At 43.3% G+C, this 25,005-nt stretch overlaps 1 protein-coding gene across 11 annotated transcripts in view; it reads right to left on the bottom strand.

The window, feature by feature from the left end:
* The window catches only part of CELF4 (CUGBP Elav-like family member 4), an 866,187-nt gene that overhangs the window by 157,496 nt on the left and 683,686 nt on the right, over positions 1–25,005 (bottom strand). For 7 of the 11 annotated variants that reach the window (XR_012656052.1, XR_012656051.1, XR_012656057.1 and 4 more), the window contains exons 4-5: positions 9,739–9,867; positions 193–272 (exon numbers count right to left, since the gene is read on the bottom strand). Coding sequence is in view for 2 of the 11 variants with exons in the window: in XM_032779828.2 (XP_032635719.1) it covers positions 193–272; positions 9,739–9,867 (209 nt within the window). In the remaining 9 variants the exon portion in view is untranslated. The remainder of the gene's footprint in view (positions 1–192; positions 273–9,738; positions 9,868–25,005) is intronic. The other 4 variants (XR_012656054.1, XR_012656059.1, XR_012656055.1 and 1 more) reach the window with 1 other exon arrangement.

The following is a 25,005-nucleotide window of genomic DNA, read 5'->3' on the forward strand; positions in this document are numbered from 1 at the left end:
GCCTTTTAATTGAGTAGCTAAACAAACCCGAGGCCCCACACGCCTCAGCTGCTATCCATTTTTCCTGGAAGAAGATTCAGAAAGCACTAATAAATCATCAGCCCTTCCTCCCCTCACCCCTTCATCAGGCCTCTGGGCAGCGTGGGCAGAACAGACCCACAAGGCGTTCTTCTCCATTAGCCTGCTACTCACCGGCATTGTCTGGCTGCCATGCAAGGCGTTGATGGCTGCTTGGGCCTCTGCATGTGAGGAGTATTTCACAAATGCACACCCTGCAAGAGGAGGGAGAGGAAAGAGAAGGGTTTTTAAAAACAGAGATCAGAAAGCAGCAGGCGGCTAACATGGGCAACGGCGGCCAGCCACGTGAAAGGGATTTAGTCTATTGAAAACCCACATGGCTCTCCTAGCTACATAAATGATTTGCTATTTGTAGAGTGTCACAGATGGGAATCATCCATTACAGTTCACAAGTGCTCATCTCTGCCCCAAAGAGCTTGCCGTGGTGACTTTTGGCATGAAAGGTGAGAACAGGAATTGTATTTATGGAATGGCCACCACCTTGGCCAAGGCCAGTTATAGAACCGTGGACATCCAGCACTAAACAGCAAGTGTCATGACAACTTGAGCTGGAGAGCCATTCCTTGAAGCTGTGGGCTGCAACCGAGTCATATCCCCTGTGTGTCAGACACAGCAAGGACACACAACACACACAGGTCTCGGGGTTACATTTAGGCATTCAGAGGTCACTTCTCTTAGCCTCTTCTAGCCAGGTTTGGGGGCTGAGTAGTAAATTTGTATGTACGCACGCCATATCATAACTTTACCCAAGAGTAAACCCTGTGTCAGGGGCAGCGAGTCTCACATCATCAATATGGAGAAGGTATCACTATAATTATTTGAATTGACACAGAAGAAGATAAGAAATGTGCTGACTTTCACATAAGCAGTGGCCGAGGTGAGAAAACCCCCAGAAGTCCTGGCTTTCAGCCCTTTCTCGTACTACCTGGCTGTCCTCCCACATATACCCCATAGGATTACAAAAGAGGCTATTGAAAGCACGGAAGTTAAGAACACTGTTTTTTTGGGGGGAGGGGGAAGGGGATGAGTCCAACCCTAAAATGTAATTGGGAACCTGTACATTTCCCCCCAAAGTTCAGACAGGGGAAAGTGTAGCAATTGTTATTAGAGGGATCTAACTTATAAGTGGCTAAGGGGAGACCATCATGAGAAAGTGAGATAGATAAACCTCAGCTGGAAACAATAAGGATCGATTATCAAATAATCACAGACTAGCATTCCTGGACTCCTGAGATACTTCACCTTCCTTTTCACTAATCAGAGATAATTCAGAATCAGGGTGTTTAAGTATTTGCAGAGATTCTTTTGCACTTTCTGCCTCTAAAAAGAGGATGATTAGCAAGTATACAAAAGCTTTCCAGGTCCAATAGCCCCGAATTTTGGCTGCAGCTATCAAACTGTGTTCCTTTGTCTCTTGGAGTGAAATCCACCCTCTCTGCATAAAGCCTCAATCAGTGGGAGCTTTGCACGGGTTGGGGGAGATGGAATTTACCCTGTTCAACCTACAGGGTGTCAACACAACCCCTGTGCCACCGTCATTCCCTGTTGGGCTTTGAGGTAAGGATTAGCTGAAATTCTTGCTCTGGACAAAGGACCAGTGGTAGTTAGACACCTGGAATGCAGATAGACATCTAGATGCATTTTCAGAAAGCAACTCTGCACCCACCTCCCACTGAAATAAATAAGAGTTAGGCACTGAAGGCGCTTTTGAAGTTTGCTGCCTGCAAATTCAGGTGCCCAAATGTCTTAAAAGGTGCCTGATTTTTAGTTTATCACTTCCTAAGATAGCAAGGTCCCCCTCAAAGGTGTTGAGATCTTCAGCAAGTCCCTCAGAGGCACCCAATACCATTAAACACTTGAAAATGTAGGGCCAGCTACTCAGCCGGGGCTACACTGATTTAATCCAGCTGAGGATTTTGTTCCTAATATCTAAGCAGTATAAGAAACCACATAGACTAGACTAGAACAGAACAGAACAGAAAAACAGCCAAAGCCAGAAGTACACTATAGGCATCGTCAGACGGGTGACAGCAGCAGCATGTCTCATGGGTATCACCACTGGAGGTCTCTGCTGGGACAGCTCACTCTGATATGCTAGTGGGGAAGAAGTGGAACAACATGCAGGAATTGTAGGGGGGGAGATATTATGTACTCTTTGCCAAATGGGGTGAAATATGCAGTGTGCAAAAAACTGCAACAATGCAATAGACCTTATGTGTGGTGGTGTTTAAAAACATAAAATCAAATAAATAAGATGATTAAATGCATAAAAATGGAATGGAGAAAAAGGCCCATCGTACTGATTATTTGTCTTCATGTAGCTCCTCGAGAGTCCAGAGAAGATCAGGGCCAATGAGATGATTGCTAGACACCGTACTAACCCCTAGGAAGACTCAGTCCCTCCCCCAAAGGGGTGCACTCTAAATAGATGGGACAAGCAACAGGTGGGAGAAAGGAAGTATCATCAACTGCATTTACAAATATTATTTACACATGGGACCCTGTTGGCTGGCTGCTCTGTGTGTGCAAATCAGGAACTTCCATAAACAGCACCCGCAAATGGAACCTGGTAATATTAACTCTGTCAAGGCTCAGTATTGATCCTGAATAGCTTTTTGAAAAGCAAGGCTGAGACTTCAGCTCACTCATGCTAATAATTAAACTGGTTAGCAATATGGAGCTGCCACTCAAGTCCAGGTTGTAAAAAGAGAGCGAGAGAGAGCAGGAGAGACTAAGTCTCTAGGGCTGTGTCCTCCTTGGAACCAGCTGCTGACAGATCTCAGTGATTATTGCCTTTATTCTTACTGAGGTTTGATTCCTTTGTGGTTATCTTTTATGCTTGACAGTTTTGGATGGGTACAGAGAGGCACTCAAATTTCCTGCTTTCCCTTATCCCAACTGTTTTTTCCAATTAATGAAGTGTTTAACCTCATAAGATCAGTAGGGGTGGAACCCTTCCAGGTTAGCTAAAGTCTATCCCCTTCCAGTCCGGCTGGCTTTTCCTTCCCACTTTATATAATATAGTTAGTTGAAAAATATATTCCCATTTTTCCCTATTGAAATTCAAAACTTTGATGACATTTTTCATTGACATTTGAAATTTTTCAGCTGCCACTAGTGTGGGTCATATAACAGAGTGGAGTTTGTCCACGAATATTTATGTGAAAAACGACTCCCAAACTTTCTGTTTTGGTCAAAACTTCAATGAAAAATTGAATTAGAAAATTGAAATTCAGAAAATCTTGATCGGCTGTATTTGTCAACCACCAGTAAAAAACTGATCAATGGGATTGTCGGCACTTTGCTGCCTTGTCCTTTGGTGTCTCCAGGCATGCAGTGACTGAGGTGATTTTTCAGCTTTCTCCACCTACGCTAACCAACTCTGTTTATTAAAGCAATAGACAAGAAAGCACTCATTTTCTGTCTGTCAGCAAAACAAACCATGCACTGAAGAAAAGCACTGTCATTCTTGGGATACCTGGGTTCAATCCCCTGCTCTGCCCAGACTCCCTGTGTGACCATGGGCATGTCACTTAGCTTCTCTCTGCCTCAGTTCCTCATCTGTAAAATGGAAGTGACAGCACTACCTGCCTCACAAGAGTGTTATGATGCAGAGACAAAGGCCTGAGTCCAGTACCCTATTATCACAAGAAACTACTACATGCCTTACTGTATATCCTCGTAGGCCGCCTCTGCCCCCGCTCTCAACAGCTCTGCCAGTGGGGCTTCGTCAGAGGACTTTCTGCATTGACCTTATTGCCAGGAAGTGTTTTCCTGAATTCCAGAAGAAATTTCCTCTTTGTTCCATTTCATCCTCAAGTTCCTCAAGTAACTCACCCTAAAAACTTCTGCCACACACAGACTGTCAACTATAGAGGGTCAAAAAAATGGAAACAAAATTTTTGACATGGAGAATTTCAAGCCAATTTATTTCAAACTTGTGAAAATGTCCAACCAGTTCTGCTGTTTGGCATTCTTTGGATATTTGTCACCAGTGATTACCGTGTGTAATTAACTTCGCAGACATCGGTCATACCATGTCACATGGCTGCTTGGACATCGTCAGGAGGGAAAGAACTTAGAAGGAACCTTCCATTCTGCAACCACAGGCTCCCACTGTCTGAGTAAATGGGAAATTATTTCAGCTGTATTCGTGTTCTGTGCTTTGTGGACCTCCAGCCACGAGACGGTGACATCATCACATATTATTGATTAGTTCTGATATTTCATGAGAAATTAAAAACCCTGTGGCACTTTCTCAGGAAGGGGGTATCTATCACAAGTCAATGCAGTACTGCCAATCCCACACATTTGAAAAACTCATGAATCGGCCCTAAAAATTCATAAGACTGGCTTAAATCATAGTATTTAAAAATAATAAATGTGCAGTTCTTTTTGCTTTCTGGGTTTTGAACATCTAGATTACAGCTGAGTCATGTTTTTAAGCCTTTTCCTGTAATTGTGAGGACCAGAAACTGACTTGTTTTTTTAAAAAAGCGAAAGCAGAGATCCTCACGACTCCAGGAGCCAGGACTTTAAGAGAAGCACCAAACTTTCCAAGACTCAAATTATGAGAGCTGGCAATACTCTCAGATATATATTTACTCTGACTTCCCTCTCACCACCCACCACCCCAATTCTATGGCCTTATATGATTAAAATATTGGAATGGCTCTGTGGTAAAGGGCAGAAAACTATGTATGAGAGAATCTGCCTCAGTCTTCCTGCTGTTCTTATTATGCCAGGTGAATCTTCAGAACTAGGAATGGGGAACAACTGAGAGAAAGGGTGAGAATGTTCTTGTTTCTTCCTCAGATGAAGTGATTCACTTCATACACACAGAAAAAGGCTAGAAGAGATGGCATCTTTGCTTATTTTTTCATTAGGACCTTCAGGAGTCTGGTGCCTCTTGTTCTTGCCAACGTGCTTAAGCAAGCACTTAAAGTTAACCATAGGGCCAGATTTTTTAAAGGTATTTAAGTGCCCAACTGTCATTGATTTCAATAGGAGTTAAGCCCCGAAACACCTTTAAAAATCTGGCCTCACATATTTAAGTGCATTCCTGGTTAGAGATGGATTTCTAAACAGGAGCCTAAAATGCTGGGGGCTCGTGGCCACCTGACTGCCGTTTGGCGAACTCTGAGAAATAAATTGGTAGGTCTCAAGTTAATTCTAATGGACAAACATCCACAACCCATGGCTGGACTGAATTACCTCTAACCCCTAGAGCAGTGGTTCTTAACCTCAGGTGCACCTCCCTCCTGGGGGTGCAAGATGCCCTTTCTGAGTTTGCGAGACATGTCAGATTTTTTTAGAAGGTAAATCATCAAAAACACAAATTAAGCACAGGCACGTAAATACAACTACTTTGTTTCATCAAACCTGTGTATTTATTAACATTATACATTTTTTAACTATTACTGTAATATACAAACAAAAAAAATTATTTTCAAGTTTTTAAGCTAATTATAGTGAAATTATCTCACTAGAAAATACAGGGTATCACCACGTTGCAGGGTATTTCTTGAGCATGCGCAGATGATGATGTGGTAGCATCGTGGCTTTGTTTGAATTCAGTTAGCTGCTAACTATTAGCGTGTCGGTTACAGTTTACTTCCACAGCATACTAGATCCATTTCTTTTTTACCTGGATTCCATCAGCGATAGTGATTTGATGAAAGATGATCTCATTGAATTATGAGCCAATGGCCATATCGGAATGGAGTTTGAGACCATGACACTTGAGAATGTCTGGGGTGCTCAAGTAGCATCATTTCTACAACTGGTGCCATTTGCAACTACATACTTGTGTGAAATAGGATTTTCATCATTCTTACACACCAAAACAAAGGCCAGAAGCCACCTAAATGTGAGCGATGACATGCTTGTGGTTATTTCAAAAAAAGTTCCTCATTTTTTGAACATCTTTGAACAAAAGCAATAGCAGAAGAGTCATTGAGCTGGTAAACACAAAAAGTGTGTAATTTTTCATGTATTCTTAATTTTACTGCAAAATTAAAATTAAGATATAATTCTATCTCTTTCATTTGATAGTTATGATATATCTAGGTTTAAAGAACTGACCTACTTCAACGATTTTTGATAAGGGGCATGAGAACGTATTTTGAGAACCAAAGGGGTGCAGGCTGCAGTAAAGGTTAAGAACCACTGCCCCTCTCTGGGAAGATACTGGCAGAATGGCAGGGAGGTGGGCATGCAGTGAGGGAGATTATTGTTCTGTCAATCCAGCCCCATTCACCGGCACTACACTCGTTTAATTTGCTTTACAGCGATGGAGCAACAGCAGGATCAAACAGAACAGTAGGAGGAGCTACAAGGACAGAGGGAGAGCAAGGAAATACTTTATCGAACAACACAAAATTAATCCAGGGAACTCATTGCCATGGCATGCTGTGATGGTCGAAAATATAACTGAGTTCCAAAAAAGAACTAGGTAAATTCATGGAGGATAGATCCATCAATGGCTATTAGCCTGGATGGGAAGGGATGCAAAACCATGCTTGGGGTGACCTCAAACCTCTAACTGCCAGAAGCCGGGAGGGGAAGATGGGATGGATCTCTCCAATATTGCCCTGTTCTGTACATTCCCCTGGAAGCTCTGGTACTGGCCTTTGTGGGAGACAGGACACTGGGCTAGATGGACCATTAGTCTGACTCATTATGGCAGTTGTTATATTCTTAAGTCCCAGCCGTTCAGGAGATGAAGCTGTAACTTACAGGCAAACCTCTCCAGCTCAAAATGGGTCTGCAAAAGAGGTGGAAAAAGTACATCAAGACACAGGCTGGCATTTGTGAGTGTGTGTGTGTCTTCTTCTCTAACTACCATCAGGCTAATACTTCCATAATGAGTAACGGGGAGCAATGATGCATCACATGGCACTGTGAAAATGCTGAAAAGTGAGCCCTACGGAATAAGAGCTGGAGTCAACAGACATTCAGATCAGTGGATAGTATCCCATTAATTTCAACGTGCATTGGATCAAACCCTTAAAAAGTAGGTGGCTTGGAGGGAATCGTGGCTGGGAGAAAGCTGAGATCCTCTGGTGTGGAACAACCCTCCCATTCTGCTGTGATTGCTACCTCCCTGCATTGCGTTAGCATCCAATTTCCGCTCTTGCTGTTAGACTTTTCCAGACACTCACCCCCAGAGCAGAGAGTATATCGGATGGCACACTCCCTTTCCCCTGGCTGTTTCCTACTACCTTGACAAGCTGAGGTCTGTCTGAAGATGAAGAATCTTTTCTGGCTGAGAGTGACTTTACAGGCATAGCAGTGTTTTTCTCAAATATGTCACTGTGGTTAGGATCCTCCGTCTTCGTGTTGCAGAAATATGCCCATCAATGTTGTCACATGTCAAAATATCTGGTGACATATGAACTGCAACAACAGGACTGGTGCCTTCTTCACAGACGCCAGCACATTTGATGAAATATTACATGCCGATCAATATTTAATAGATGCATTTCACTGTCAAGAGAGAAGGGCTTCCTGTTTAAATTTTCTAGGAAACGGTTGGAAGAATGACCCTGATATTAGATGGAAAATTCTTGTTCAAATGCTGGTGCTGGAGAAAAGGATGTGATGTGCCACACTTCAAGGACAGAACTCCCTCAGCTCCACGCGTCCAGGTGATAAGTACTGTCTCAAAAGGGCCAACAACTGGCTAGTCAATCCAACGAGACCAATTTTCAAATTTTAAGTATTTGTCTGTGAAACCCGATATAAGAGCTTTTAAATTGGGGAGGGCAAATACGCACGAGGCACATTGTTTAAATCAGGGCACGACAGGTGTACACTGAAAAATGTATGTGCATTTGTTTCCCTGCAGTTTGTGCAAGCTAGTGGGTATACGCGCACGCAAAATGGCCCTTCTGTTTGTATTTACCTATCTTACAAGTGCAGGCTCCTGTTTGTATGCAATTGTGGGTCTTTGCATTGTGCACCCATTATGCATTGCTGCGAAAGTTAGGTCCATGTGATTATCCAGTCCATTCTTCTGGGGAAAAATGCAAGATCATTTCCATCATCCTATACATTCTTCACCACCTTGCCCAGGCCATCTTTAAGTGATGGGGCTTCTACCATTTCCAGTGAGGAAAAGCACAGTACAGGGAGTTGAGAAATCTGGTTTCTTGGTTCAGCTGCACCAGTCTGCCTCCTTGGACACTGCTGCCTTCACTGATTTTGGACTCTGCTAATGGTGGAGTAAATTTTATTTTTAAATGTCCAAAAATCAAATAAGGAAACGAGTTCAGAAGTTCATCTCCATAGTCAGAAGTCAGCATGCTTCCTGGAACCTTCAATACTGGTCTGCATATTACAGCTAGTTGAAACATTTGGCTTTTTGATCATAGACAATTTTTATTTCGGTCAAAATTATCTGGTTTTTCTCAGGGGGTGCAGGGCACAAGCAAGCACCCTCCCCTCAATTTTTTGAGTAAAAGATTTTGGGTTTTGAAATTTTATTTCCCTCTGTAACTGAATCTCTGTCTCCAGATTGCCTCTTTGTGGCCAAGGGCGGCTTTGCCTCAGTTTCCCTCTGAGGTTCCTGGAACTAATCCACAAAGGCTTTCCCTTTGCTAATAACACCCTTGTTTGGGGCTGGTCTAATAATGAACAAGTTGAAACAAGGCTCAAAATTCCACAATAAAGTCCATCGACCCACAACACAACAGTTCATTCATAGCTCTAGCTCTTCTTCAGGCCCAGTCTGCTCTTCATCAAGAAGCAAGTCCCAACCGTTTCTAGCTGGAGTCCTTCCCTGCTCTCCAAGCAGCCACTCACAGGGTTTCCTACCTGGAGTCCTTCCTTTCCCAAGAAGAGGATCCAAAATTCTTCTCGAGTTGTCTTCTCTATCATTCAGAGAGACCAGCAGGCAAACCTTTTTGGTTGCTCTACTCTTTTGACTCTCAGCCTTCCCCAACTCTTTCTGATTCAGAGACCAGCAGGTGCACATCTGCTCCACGCCTGGTCCTGGCTATTTCCAGATCTCCTGCAGGAGACTTGCTGCTCTCTGCAGCCCTCAGCAACCTTCTCCAGACCTTTGCTGACCTTTCTCGCTCCCTCTCCCAGGCTCTGCCTTATTTATCTGGGAAGCCTGATGGAATGACATGACCCATCTTTTTATTCCCCACCTGGGTAGAGGAGTTAATCATCTCGCAGATGAGGCTGAGACCCATTTCCTATTAAAGGTCCAGCCAAGAGTGACACCCCCAAATTTAACATTTTAACCAAATCTCTTTTGTGAAAATTGACATCTTTTCCGTTTTTGATTTCTTTGGAAATGTAGGGGAAAAGAACCATTTTAACAACATGTTTTTCATGAAGAATAATAGGGATTTTCTGACCAGCTCTACTGAACATGCCACAAAAACGGCCTTTCTTTTGATGTTTCGTTACTCCTGCAGAGACTGGGCCAAACTCGGCTGGTATACATGTTCTTCAATGGACCTTGGCCCATTTACAGCAGCAGAGAGTTTGACCCACTCCTTAGGGACCTTAATTTGAAAGTTTGGCCCTAACCAATCCAAGGGGCGACATTCATCTAGCCACCAAGTCACCTTAGTCTAACGGATACTGTTGTACAGAGGTTGGGACTGGCTGGAGGGGCCACGCACCATGCATCATGAGCCGTCTTACCTTTGCTGTTGCCATCAGGTCCCCGGAGGATCGTGCACTCCTCAATGTTCCCGAATGCCTCGAATAGCCTGCGCACGTCGTCTTCTGACTGCTGCTTATTGAGCATCCCCACAAAGAGTTTTCTGTCTTCTGGAACAAAATAAAGAGATGCTTACCATATTTCAGGAGGAGTGCGAAAGCCAATATGACTCCACACAAAATGCAAAAGAAAGAGGTGGGAGAGAGACGCCCCTCTCCCCTCCCCACCAAGGCAAAAATTTTCAGAAGTGGCTACGGATTTTGGATGCCAAGCTGGAAATGCCTTAAAGGGGCCTGGTTTTCAGAAAGTGCCAAGTATCATGTTGAGCCCTGGAAAACCAAAGCACCTAAAACCAATTAGTCACCTCTGAAAATTGATGCCCCAAGCCTCATGAGTCAGTTCTCTCTGCTCAGTCTTTGCAGGCGAGTCCCCGGAAATAAAACACTGGTATTTTCCAGACTGCCATTCAAAGGGAATGCATACAAGGATGGCATTTAGAACCAACCTTCAATTAGGAAGTGCCCTTTTTAGTAGCCACCACTTTACCCTATAAGCTGCAGGAGAAAATAATTAACTTGAACAGAAGTGGCTCTGTTTTGAATTGGTCTTTGATTTAAAGCAGCGAGAGAAGTAATTAAACGAAATGGAAGCCCTGACTTGTAAATGAAAGTTTTGGCCTTATATAAATATATATAAACGCTCACATACACATTATACATATAAACACATTTATGTACCCACACAGATCTCTACATATACACACAGACAAATATGTATTCAGATGATTTTTGGAGATCAGCTGATTGAAGCCAACTGAATGGATTTTGCCCAAACTTGCCCAAACTTGTAGTGGTCACCATTTAAAGCCAAAATTTACTAATACAAGTATCTGAGATAGGACAGGTCCATCTTATTTCAACTAATGGGAAACCCGCTAGCATCTCTGATACCACTGTGTTCTGTTGGTAGATGTTGGTTTTTTAATGGCAAGCATTGTATTTACCTTTGGGCTTATGATACGGCAATGTTTACACAACAGGCATGTCAATCAGGGGTGTGAAAAGGTCTGATCCCTGATCAACACAGCTGTGCCTGCATAACCCCCTAACGTAGATGCAATTATATTGGAAAAACTGCACTTTTACTGGTATAGCTTGGGTGTGGAATATGAATAAACCACACCAGTGAAAACCCAGCTTTGCCAGGATAAGCAGCATCCACATTAAAAACATTTTGTCATTATACTATACTGTTATACCTGTATCAGTAAACAGCTCCTAATGTAGACCCGGCTGTTAAAAGGAACAAACTTTGATAAAGCACCCAAAGACAGGGCCCAGTCCAATGGCCACCAAAGTCAGCAGAAAGACTCTCATGGACTTGAGCGGGCACTGGATCCACTGTTAGAATGGATTTCTATTCATAGCATTGTGACTGGCCGCACTAGACAATATCACTGCATGAAGGGGAAAAAAGGAAATTTACATGGTTTACATTGTGTATGTAAATAGGCCATTTACACACGCTTCATAAATGTGTAACTCATCATTCATTAAATACTATGTAAATGTGTGTGAACCAAAATGGGTTTTTTTCTCGAAGCAGTTTACAGAACAGATGCAACCAATTTGAATAAATGCATGTTAGTAAATAAATAAATACTTTGACTTTTTTTTTAAACGTGATGTTAATAACTTGAACCTGACCAGAATGCCCGTTTACAAAACCCCTTTTCTTGCTGAGAATATGAGTGATTTGCCCAGTTTTACTCATTGAGAAAGTGATGATTTAGGCAAACTGCTCCGCTTAAACTGGCTTGATCAATATTCACATACCCAAAGGTCATCTGTAAATTAGCAAATTGCCTTAGAAATGGAGCTAAAAGTAATTTTTCATGCAGTGGATTAGAACCCTACCCCTACCCCGTTAGGGTGATCCTGATGAACCAAGATCACTCTGTGTATACAAAATGCACAGATGGCTAAAGTAGGAAGATGACCAGCCTTTACATCGCCTTTAGCTGTGTAGCGAGTGCTGAAATAGTAGGAACACAGCCCAGGCTTTCTTTTTCCCTCATCTCAATTGAAGTAGCTAAAGTAATGGACAGTGCAAAGGCTTGTTTTCTAGAGGCATGCATCATGAAATTGATAGCTTTGATGACTGTCTTAACCAGATCTACTGTGAACCCTGGAAATAGGAGCTAGGAAGATTGGTTAGTGCAGTGTTGGACTTCCCCACTGTGCATTTTTCAGTGCTTTGTCTAGACTATTTTTCAAGTAATCGAGTCATTTAATATTCCACTGGCAAAGAATGGAGTAAATATTATAAATGTTCTCTATAGCTCTATGAGTCCGAGGAGCTTCCAGCATCCTCCTTGGTCACATCTCTGTGATGGGCTGCATGTATCGGCCAATGAAGGAATGTTTCCTAACAATTGGGTGGGCACAGAGAGAAAGGGAAAGATTCAACTGTAGAAAAATCTTCCTCACAGCCAGATGAAACCATCTTCTTGGAGATGCAATGTGTATGCCCCATCAGAAAAACTTTACTCCCTGGGCAAATTGCTCTGTGCAATGGAATCTCTGTGATGGAGTATTAAACTTTTGAAAGGTAGCTAATAATGCTAGTCATATCCTCAATGAAGCACCTTTTTAGGCCTTGGCTAGACAAAGTCTTAGAGAAAGCAGTAAGTCCAAAACCCCACTGTGTGTGTAGATGTCTGGGGAAAACTGGTTTGGAGAAGGAGGAGCTGCCCCAGATGGAGGTGAGGTGCAGGGGAAAGAAAGATCTTTGAGCACAACTGAAGCCAAGTCTCCACTAGAAGAAAACTTCCTGGTATAACTACACTGGCATGGGTATGCAAGCAAACCTTTCCGGTGTTGACATAGCTAATATTGGTAAAAAAGTGCTTTAGCCAGTAAAGCCTATACTGCCTCCCTAGAAAAGCACTTTTACCAAGAAAAACACTTTTATGCTGGTATAACTGTGTCTGCTCTAGGGTTTTTACCATATCGATGTGTCAGACAAAATTCTCACCCCTAATCAATGTTATAATACCAGCAAAAGTTCCTAGTGTGGACCTGGCCTGAGACTGCCTTGCCTAGTTTAGTTTATGCAAAGCATAAATCTAGGTATGTTACACAAATCTTTAATTTTTTGGTTTTACACCCTTTTCTCCGACATTCAGTCATCCATGTCTCACTAAAGACTGTGAGCAAAAGGTGCCCATCACTGCCAATTTTGTGACATGTTCACCAGATGGCCATGTGACCACCAGCCACTGGACTGAGACCCTCTGCTCACTTACCCATGGCTTTAGGGCCAAGATTTTCAAAAGTGGCATGTGACTTTGGGGCCCAGGTTGACCATCTGAACATGACCTGATTTTCAGAAAGGGCTGAGCACCCGTCCCACTGAAAATTAGGCCCTTTTAAGGTGACTCCAATTTGGGCACTGCAAATCACTTTTGAAAATCTTTGCCTAGTGTTTTTTGTAACAGTTATTTATGGCAACTGCTGTCTCAGACACCTAAATGTTCACACAACTGGCTGGTGAAATGAGTCGCTTTAACAACCAATGGCTCCCAGGCAGTCTTTGCATTCCAGACCTGCAAGAAAGCTCATTGCGACATTATAATAATGTATCCCGTGCACTGAATGGGAAGAGCGGAGGTACACAGCAGCAGCTGGGAACATTCAGTGGGTTCCCGATCTCGACGTGCACCTGGATTCATTTGCATGCGACTGAAATTACAGCACCATAATCCACTAATGAGCTTACATTGAACCTTTCACACCACCAGTGCCCCCAGATGCTTTGTCAAGTCCCAAACAAAAGGCTGACATGCCGAGCGCCACAGTAACTCGGCTCAACTTCATCAAATATGTCTGAGAGAGCACGAGTAAGGCCATTAGGACACCAGCGCAAAATGGAGAGGGATTGCACTGGACACGGTGTGTTGTACACGGGGATGAATGTACGCTATATACTCTCTCTATCGGCGACGCTTCCAGAGCATCCTGTTATGAGACTTCACTACACTGGGTTACTGTCCCATCATGCAGATCATTCTGATTTTGCTGCTGCAAAGAGAAAGGCAATGTCTGCACAGTGGAAGTTTAACAGAAAGGGAGAGACATCAAACGTTCAAGTCTGGGCATGGACATAAACCAATCCCCTGGATCAAACCATTCCGGAACATTGTGTGTGTGTTACTTTCCAAACTTTGATCTCAATTCCATGCTGGCATCTGTTTCTGGACCGGACCATACAAGACTCTGGGTCAGAAAACCCCAAACTCTGAACTTGTCACATGCAGAGCGCTTTGCAACCATGGGCTAGGTCATTCGCAGAACAGCTCTTTGATGAAGATAGATATCATCATCCCGATTGACAGAGCTGGAGAAAGAGCGGGGGGTTATGCTCTGAAAAGTGACTCCCTACAAACAGCTCCACTGAGCCTCACGGTTATTATGTCTCAGTGATTTCAGATCGATTAAGCTCAGTTTACGAGTAAAAGCAGCCAGTAGAAAAAACCCAAACTTGGAATCTGAGAGTCAAGCTGGTTTCTTTCCTTCTTAGGCACCCTCAACAGAAATAAAGCTGGCACTGATGGACATTGGTAATATTTTCTACACTTTTGACTGTGATTTCTCTGCTCTGTGTTGATTGTCTGTTTGCTCCAGCCTCCTTTTCCTGCCCTCAGTCTTGCGGTCTCATTACCTCAGCCTCATTTTACGCCTGACTCTCAGACATTCCTCCCTCCCTCTTTTTGCCTGTTATGTCACCCTTACCCCGCTCCCTTCCCTTTATCTTTCTGCTTAGCTGATCCCTTTCTATCTAACACTCTGCCCTAACAGGTCATTTTCAGCCACCACATTGATTGCTCTGCTCGACCAGCTGCAGCTAGCATGTTGATTGGTCCTTTCCCCTATTCTGTGTCTGCCTTGCCTATTTAGATTGTAAGTCTTTGGGGCAGAGACTGTCTAGGGCTTTGTGTTTGTACAGCACCTAGCACAATGGGGCCCCAATCTTGGTTGGTCCCTAGGCATTACAGTAATAAACATGATAAATAAATTAAAATATATATTAACCACAAGACCTCTCTGTAGAGTAACCGTATGTAGCCTACATTTCCCATCCATTCCAGCAACAGTGCAGGGTACTTGGGTCTCTGCTGGGACATCAAAAGCTGGAGAAACGAAACCAAAAAAATAATATAGAAGATGTACCCTTAATGACACCTCTGATATTACAATGTAACAAGGGTTCCCACCCGCAGGCTCCTCTGCCAGCCCTGCTAGGGCTCGCTTGAGTCAGTGGCGCTGGCTACAAGCCACACGGGTGAAGAAATGTATCTTGTTAGCTAAATATCCGGTGTCTATAAATCTCCCAGGCTGTGTTTATATGAAGGCCTGGCACCTCCCTTGGTGTGAATAGGGGTTAAATTATTCCCTGTTCTATTTGTATTTAAATGTTATGTTTCCATGATAAGCGTAAGGCAGAGGTGTCAGACAGGCCTAGGGAAGGAGACGGCAGGCAAGAGAGGTGCAATAATAGAATGTTGTACAGCGAGTGTCGAGTGAGAGGAAGTGCTAATTCCAGAGACAGAAAGGACAATGAGATGCAGGATGCCTGACCCTCTGCAGGGCAAAGGATGTGTCTGATACTCGCCGAGACTGTGCAGGGCCTAGGGGAAAAATCAGGGTCACACACACATACATGTGTGCTAGCTTTCTCTCGCTCTCTCTCTCTGTATGCATTCTTCATACTAAACAAAGAGGTTGAATCCCTGCTCTAGCAGAAAAACAGACTCCGACCACATCTGTGAAATCGCAACTAGTACCTCCATAATACAGAGAGAGATCTGGCTGTCTTCTGTGGCCTGTGTCATGTAGGAAAACAGATATGATCACAACCATGCCTTTGGGCCTTAAAAGCTATGAGTCTGTGTATCTGTGTAACAAGCTCATTGCCATGGCATATGATATAAGTGGGTAGATTATGAGTGTGTATTCTATAGGCAGGTACAATACAGATGTGTGTACAGTCTGTGGTCAGGTACAATACAGGTGTGTGTGTACGCAATAGCTGGCACAATAAGATGTGTGTACATTCTATAGGCAGGTACAATATATACCTTTCCAGATCCTGCCAAACGCAAATGCATGAGGAAATGCGATAAGGCAACTGCTGACTTTTTAACAGTTAGGCCTCAGCCTGCTGCATACCTTCATTTTAGCAATGAATCCACATATTAATTAATTCCTTAGTATTATTGAAGGCCTGTCTCACTACTATTTTTTTCTGCTTCTAAATGTTACCAGTTGTGACAGGGATTGCACATACAACTAGTGACTGGCTTCAGAGCTCAGATCCGTCTGCAGGGTGTGTGAGCCTGTGTCCTCCAGCACCACGGAAAAATGCTCCTGCACCCATGCTTAGTTAAACAGATGATGACCGCCTCTTAAACTTGGTGTATCACAATGAGCAGAGAGGGCGCAAGAGATAGAGTGGCTCTCCCTGGCTATCTGCTACCCACTGCAGCAGGCTATGCACTCGGCAGTGAGGAGGGGCCCTGCTGCATTCAGTGTGTCCTGGGAAGGCAGCTCTTGTTTTGCTCTCCTCAGCAGCCGCTAACACAGGCACGAAGGGCTAGTTTCTCCTCTTTGTTCCCAGAGGGTTGCACAGGTCTCCAGGTTCTTCTCTGCAGTGAGCAGCCTACAGGCCAATGGCAGCAGCTGGAAGGGCGGGTGTGTGTGGGGGAAGCTAGTGTCATGTGACCAGCCAGCTCGCTGCAAAGTTCACCGCAGATCATGAGTGATCCACATGCCAGTTTCGGAACCTCTGGATTACATCACAGGAAGCAAAAATAGCCCTCAAGCTGTGTTAGCTTTCAGAACAAAGGCAGTGTCTACCATAGAATCATAGAATATCAGGGTTGGAAGGGACCTCAGGAGGTATCTAGTCCAACCCCCTGCTCAAAGCAGGACCAATCCCCAACTAAATCATCCCAGCCAGGGCTTTGTCAAGCCTGATCTTAAAAACCTCTAAGGAAGGAGATTCTACCACCTCCCCAGGTAACCCATTCCAGTGCTTCACCACTCTCTGAGTGAAAAAGTTTTTCGTAATATCCAAAGCATAGGGAGGGAACTCCAGATCTGAGCTACTGAACTCTGGGGAAGTTTGGAACCAGCTCCAGGTCTGAATCTCAATTTGCCGGCTCAGGCTACATCCCTCAGCCTGAGTCTCTGTTTAGGAGCCCCCCCACCAACTCTCCCCCTCCTCACATTTGCTAATCAGGCAGCTTAGTAGGCTAAAAGCAGGGCATTTCCTGTGGTCCGAGCCGCGTGCTCCTACTGCCATTTTCACAGCAGTCCTACGGCTGCGTGATGATGATTATGTCCCTTTCCACAGGGGAAGCAATTACGAATTCTGTGGTAGCTAATTGTAAATTAGCTAATTAACTTCTCCGTGGTACCTTGCTGAAAAACACATGAACCTTGTAAAATGGAGCGGTTTCGGAAATTAGGACAGAAAACCCCAATCGCCTCCATCAACTTAACTCAAAACAACAAGAACAAAATCTACCCTCCTCCTGCATAGCCCCCTTCAAACAACACATCCTTAGGGACTAATTCTGCTGCAGGCTTTAAAATGTTTGCTGAGCTCACCTGCTCATCACAACCCGGTGGCTTTTGGGAGCCCTAATCATATCTCAGCTGGAGCAGTTTCCTTGGGTGTAACTCTCCCCTTTCTCCCTTTTTTGTTCTGTTTAACAGATTCTTTATATCCCATACGTTAGGAGTTATGATTACACAGATGCCAGTCTCCTGGTGCTGGAGACAGAAGCTTCAGAGATACCCGGCTAGAGAAAATACCAGCAAATCCGAACAGCTGTGTGACGGGGACAACTGCAAATGAGCATAAGCCTAGGTGTGGGCTTTAATTCTCCCATGGAAGGCAGGGTAGATCCATCTTCCTGTAAGCATGCTACTCCCCAGTTACCCCCTTGAAAAACTTCTTTTGCAAGTTTTTTTTTAAACTGTACTATGCACTCCAAATCCTCAATTTTAAAGGGATCCTGGCCATGCTGTACAAAGTCAGAGAGTTCCTATAAAGTAATCACCATCGGAAATGCTAAAGGAAAGAAACGAGAGATGAAATGCCTCTCATCTTCACCTAAGCCTATGAACTCCCTTCTCTTCTTTTAGGTCAGGGAGTCAGGGTTCTATCCTGAGTTTTGCCGCAGACTTGCTGTGTTCTGTCAGGCAAATTCACGTAACCTCTGTGTGTTTCATTATTCCTATTAAGGAGGAGGGATGGTCTTGTGGTGAGCTATTTACCATTACTCTTACAGTACCACTGAGGGACCCCAGTCAAGGATCAGGGCCCCATTCTGCTAAGCACCCTACAAGCAATGGAATAAAAGAGATAGGCTCTGTTTCCCCATTGTAAAATGAAGATGGCGGTGCTTCAGCCAGTCTGACAGGGACATGCTGAGGATCTATTCACGTTCTTGCTCCTGGGGCAAAGAGACCCATCTCTTTCTGTAAAGATCATGGGCACCTATGGAGCAGCAACAACAGCACTGACAAAGCCCTCAGAAGCTGAGCAGTTCAGAGCTCCGTGCTGTTATTAAAGCTTTCAATGCCACGTGTTACCCCAGCGGAGTCAAAGGATGTATAGCAGAGGTGAGTCAAGGAAGACTCTGGCTCCTCATGTAAAGCCTTGTTGAATAATAGTCAGCAAAGCCCAGCTTCTCAAAGGTGATTAACTCCCCTGAGAGAGCTGGGACCAAGTACTGACTTCAGCGTGACTCTTGGGAAAAGGTCTTTGAGTGGTTGTGCTTCTGCATCCTTCACTACCCGCAGCCTACCAGTGGTACGCAAGGATAACTGCAAACACAGTGATCTCGCCTTGAGGTCAAGGCCTGGATCACTCAGAGCAGGCTATTGTGGCGTTGCACTCTATATGATTTCTAAATATATGTTTATAAGTGTGAATATGATGTAACTGGAATATGCTTTATGCAAAAGGTCTCTTGTAAGGTATCATTACAAAGCCTATAATCTACTGAGTGTGTTCTTCCTATTTGTATGAATGTATCATTCTTGTATCTGAAATTAGGAATATGAAATATAATTCTGAGGTCCTACTGTAGTTATGCAAAGTGTGGGCCATTAATGGTGGTTTAGAATCTTGATGGCTCCCATTAACCAGGACAATTGGTTGTAAATGATTCTATTTACTTGTAAGCCTTCCTGTATATGTGTGTGCCAGCCAGAGTGTAATGAAGTCTCGCAGCATATGTGAAAATGTCACATGATACTGGAATCCATCTTAAACTTGGTGCTTTTTCAGTTAGAAGGAGGGATGGGGACCCAGAGAGAGACAAAGGATTCCTGCCTTGTGCCAAAGCTATAAAAGGGGGTGGAACAGAACAAAGGGAGTTTCCAGTCGTGAGAAAACCCCTAGTTTCCACCTAAGATGCCTGCTGGAACTAACAAAGACTGTACCGGGAAAGGATTGGGCCCAGACTAGGAAGAATTCTAATGAAAGAAGCTTATTGAAACATCACTGAGGGTGAGATTTTATCTGTAATCAGTTTCTTAATGTATCAGACTTAGACGTGTGTGTTTTGTTTTATTTTGCTTGGTAACTTACTTTGTGCTGTTTGTTATTACTTGAAACCACTTAAATCCTACTTTGTATACTTAATAAAATCACGTTTGTTCATTTATTAACCCAGAGTAAGTGATTAATACCTGGGGGATCAAACAGCTGTGCACATCTCTCTATCAGTGTTATAGAGGGCGGACAATTTATGAGTTTACTCTGTTTAAGCTTTATACAGAGTAAAACAGATTTAGTGGGGTTTGGATCCCATTGGGAGCTGGGTGCTGGAGACAGGAGCACTTGCTGAGCTGTTTTCAGTTTAGTCTGCAGCTCTGGGGGTGTGGTTCAGACCTGGGTCTGTGTTGCAGCAGGCTTGCATGTCTGGCTCAGCAAGACAGGGTTCTGGAGCCCCAAGCTGGCAAAGAAAATGAGCTCAGAGGTACTTTCAGCACATCAGGTGACAGTGCCAAGGGGATTTCTGTGACCGAACCCCTCACAGCTATGATACCTTTACCCATATTGATAAGTAACTCACCCCAGTAGCTCACCTTCAGTACCCGCTTTAGTCAGCGAGGCTACTTTGGAGTACAGCACTGCTCAGTGTGAGTAAGGGTGTCACAATCTGGTGCTAAAGACTTGATCCAGTGCCCAATGCTGATGATGGAAAAACACCCAGTGACTGCAATGGAAGATGGATCAGGACCCAAGCCAAAACTCAGTGTGTTCCTCTGGGCAAGATCGTGAGTTCAAGCCAAACTGCAAAACAGGCCCTTTTCTAGCTTTGTATTCACTTCAGTCCAAAACCTAGCAAGTGAATTTGGAACTGGGGATTTAAGTCCAGGGACCTTCAGGACTTGGGGGGCTGGGTGAGGTTCCAGTTTGTCCTCTAGTAACAGCCATTTGTTCACTCCTTATCATCCTCTGGGCAGGCTATGTCAGAGGTGCAGCTTGTCATCTCTGAGCAACCTTCAGCAGAGACAGCCTCCTGAAATCAGCCCCCCCACCTGTCTGTAATAAACACAGCCGACAATCTCCCCGGCAATCCTGCTCTGCCCTGGGAATACAGCTGTCATTTCTTTCAGCACTTGGATCATATCAATATGACCCCTCACTAGTACGTGACAGTGCTATTTTAATTTCATGCCTGGAATTGGTAATCTAATTAGTTGCTTTAATGTCAATAACCCGTTCCTTGCCCACAGTAAGTTTAACCCACCATGGCTCCCAGTGGACCATCTCAGTGCTTATCACAAGTCTGGTCTAGGCGAAACAAGAGGTAGTTTCAGTTCACCTCCTGTTTGTCAGATGTCTGTCTCCCAAAGCAACTCCGCCACTGCTGACCTTAGGTGGTGCCTTTTTTGGAAATATCACAAGAGAGGAACACAGATTGTGTGGGCAATGGAGAAAGAGTTCCGCTCTCACGCCTAGAAGTGCTCTCAACTGGCTACACTCTGCCATTTTTAGGGATCAAGAGAAATCTTTGACTTCCAGAGCTTTCAGACCTAGTACCTTTCATCACTCCTGCAATCACTGAAATACCCTTCTAACAGGAGTATCAACTCCCCTGTCCTAAGGTACTAAACAGAGCTGGGGGAATAACTGATTTCTCAGTTTGGTGGCAGCCCTGAAAAATCAGAGAAAAACATTAGTTCAAGTTGAACCATATCTGAATGTTTGGGGGCATTTTTTACTGAATCAAAAAAGCCCAGTTCAGATCTGAGCCAGAGCAGGGATTTGAACTTAGTTTCCCACATCCCTGGTAAGTCCCCTAAGCATTGGGCTAAAGATTCTTAGGTGGGGAGAGAAGAAGCAGAAAGGCACCCCAGCACTTCCTCCTTTGGCCATTTTGTGAACGGCCGAAACTATTCATGTAAATTCGCCGATAGTTTCAGGTTGAAACTGCATTTTTAGCAAATAAACTTTTTTTCCGACAAATTTTGCCCAGCTCTAGTTATAGCTTCAAGGCAAATACCAGCCGTTCTGGCTAGTTGAACCACAGCTTTAGGGTGGCAAAGAGGGGCAATTCCACACTTACGTTTTAAATGACAGGTTTCTTTATAGCCATCCGGGTGTTCAGTATAGAGCTGGGAAAAATAGTTCACCACAAATATTTTCTAAGATGAAATTCAATCCTATTCCCCATCGGTTCCTTCACAATAGAGTACAACATCGTTTCCCCTTGTCTGAATTGTCCATAGACAAATCAGAGTTCTCCCCAGTTTATTCATTATCTGAAATTCTTCGCTAGAAAATTTCTGTGAATGGCTCTTGGTGTGTAGCTTTTTGGTGAGTATTTAAAATCTGAGTTGATTTTTGATTCAATGTGCAGATCATGTGCCTGTTTTTCTTCCTACCATCACACTTCAAATCAGTTTTCTGATTTTTAAAATCAATTTTCATTTTTTTGGATAGTCAGCAGCATTTGCCTACAATTCACTATTCCATGACCATCCCCACTGGTAAACCAGTTCACTAGGCTATTCCTGGGAAGCAAACACAAAAAGAGGTGTGAACACCTTAGAAGTGATGTGTGCAAGTAGATATATTTTTCTCACTACTGAACTTTTTATGACTCTCTTAAAAAGTTGTGGGTTCAGTATTTTTATTTATCGGAATCTGTTCACCAATCCCAAATATAACAGAGCAGATTTCCCAATCAGAGAGATAAAGCCATCACAGCTTTAACTATGAAATTAACATCGGATGCAGTTACCTCTGGATTGCATCAATACACGTAAGTGCAGCTTGGAGAGAGAGCTCAAACACCGAATTCTGCTCCTGTGATCCAGTTCTGATATAGAACTTGGATGAGATGAATTTAGCACATTTTAATTCTTATACTCTTCTGCACTGATGTAGCATGGACTGAGCCTACAGGGCAGTTCAGTTTTCATGCTTGTTCAGTGCAAATCTTAAAAGATTCTTGACAAACATTACAGGGTCAGTGGTGTGAAGGCTGGTAGGTCAGGAAAATAAGTTTAAATCCCTAAACTCATCTCTCAGGTAACCTGTAGGGTTTGAAACCTTCTCCAGAAGCCTAAGAGCCAGGATGTTAATCCATTGCACCACTCAAGCCTTGAATTGCTGTAACAGCACAGACATGGAAAACGGGAGGGAAAGGACATATTTTCTCTTGCAAAAGCTGTGACGGCATTTCAGATCAAATTAAACTTCAGTTTTTAAAGACTTCAGTGGAGGTAATTGAAACACTTCCTCACAATCGCCTGAACCTAAGTGTTATCTCTCTTTTCCTCTGTATATCATCCCTTTTCCCCTAAGCCTGAGACAGCCCTGCCTGGCTGTAGCCTGCTTAATATTAAAGACGGTGATTAAATGGGATTCGCCAAAAGACAAAGGGCTGAAAACCTGCCAATTGTTAATCCCTCTTTCGCCGTGCTTAAAAATTCCATTTCCTTCATTTGAAGAAAGAATAGGAAAAAAAAGAGAATTATACGCCTATGTCTAATTTAAATTCTGGCATCGCGGGTCCTGTTCCCTTCTCCTTCTCTTGACGTCTGAATATATTCCTTTATTACCATTATTACAGCTTTCTGATTGCATTAAAATTCATCCACACACTTCTCTCCACATTCCACTTTTCTTTTGCCAGTTTTTTTGCTAATTCCCTTTTTCTCCCCCTCCCCACTTTCAAATTATACAGAATGTCATTAAAGAGCTCCAGAAAATGCCTCAACTCCTTTCTCCCTTGCTTTTATAAACTTGTCGGCTTCCTCTCTCTCACTACATCTACAAACAAAGAAGAAGAAGAAGGAAAAGAAGAAAACAAAACAAACACAGCAGCACATCTCATCATTTTAAGTAAATCTTTCCTGCATAAAATGGCTGAGGACCCAGCGCTGATTTCACAGACAAAAATGCAACTCCTACTAAAGTTATCAGCATTATTTGTATCAGGGTAGCACCTAGATGGACCAACTGAGATCAGGCTTCCCTTGTGCTAGGCTCTGTACATACACACAGGGTTTGTCTACACTACCCACCAGATCGGTGGGCAGCAATTGATCCACTGGGGGTCGATTTATCGCATCTAGTCTAGACACGATAAATCAACCACTGAGCACTCTCCCGTTGACCCTGGTACTCCACCAGAATGAGAAATGCAAGCGGAGTTGATGGGAGAGCGCCAGCTGTCGACTTACTGCAGTGGAGACACCGTGGTAAGTAGATCTAAGTACGTCGACTTCAGCTACGCTATTCACGCAGCTGAAGTTCCGTATCTTAGATCGACCTCACGTGGTAGTGTAGACAAGCCCACCGAGAGAGACAGATGCTGCTCCAAAGAGCTTGCATTGTAAGTAGAAACAAGACACACAAAAGAAGTTTTATTTTCACCCCCATTTTATAGATGGGGAGCTGACACAAAGGGAGATTAAAAGATCTGGTAACACAACAGGTCAGTGGCAAAGCTGGGAATAGAATCCAGAGAACTGGTCCAATGTCTCACCCATTCTTCCTCTCAGCTCTTGGAAATCGATTGGAATTGTCTATTTGTAAATGAGGACAGACTTGGGCTGCTAGCCTCCTTTCTAATACTATATTGGTTTGCTTGTTACATAATCTAAACTATCTGTCTACTGCCTCACTGTCCATTTTTCACCCTGCATCCCTTTCTTTTGTTGCTCTCAGTTACACTGGTGCAATCAAATACCTACAGCTGGTCAGAAAACAGAATTTCTGTCCCATGGGAAATTCCAACATTTCTAAATTTGTTTTCACTCTGAATGGGAACAAAACATCAAATTTACATTTATTGTGGCATAGAAATTCCAGAAGATTTCAGTTTGGAAACATCAATAATTTCTTTTGATAATGTTGAATCATTTCATTTCAAGAGTGTCAATGCATTTTGTTTCAACAAGGCAAAACCATTTATTTTTGTTAACCTAGAAACATGGCAATATAATATAAACTATTAAATGTAATATATAACAATATATAACGTATTATTAAAATTCATATTTTAGTATAATAAAGTCAGAACTAAATGAATCGGAACTATAAAGTCAACACTAAACAGTTTTACCTCATGAAAACAAAATATTTTGACATTTTCAAAACAAAATGAGAAAGTCAAAATTATTTATTTTGAATTTTTTTTCTGGCAGAAGTTTCATGGAACTCCACACATTCCCACAAATATGTTTAGATTTTGATGGAAGTGCATTCTCTGATGGAAGTTTACGGTGCTGTGGCCATATAATAGAGAGACAAGGTGGATGAGATAATATCTGTCATCGGACCAGCTTTGTTGGTGAAAGAGAGAAGCTCCCGAGCCACACAGAGCTATTTCTTTGGGTCTTTCTTTCTTTCTGATGGAAAACTGTTTTGTCAAAAATGTTTGGATCAACTCTGCAAATGACCCACGAAATAAGTGGGATGGCATGAAGGAAGAACCTGGCCCAACATATCCACATACCCAGAGAGTACATATGAAAAGCAACATTCTATCCAAGGGATGTTATACCAGTACTTGAAATAACACCAGGGACTCAGGGCTGGATCCAAAATGCATTGAAGTCAATGGAAAGACTCCCACTAGCTCCCATGTGCTATGGATCAGACCCTTAGCTTACATGTGTTGCTATTTGGTATATTAATTGTAGCTGATA

The sequence above is a fragment of the Chelonoidis abingdonii genome, chromosome 6, assembly GCF_003597395.2.
Source record: "Chelonoidis abingdonii isolate Lonesome George chromosome 6, CheloAbing_2.0, whole genome shotgun sequence".
NCBI lineage: Eukaryota > Metazoa > Chordata > Testudines > Testudinidae > Chelonoidis > Chelonoidis abingdonii.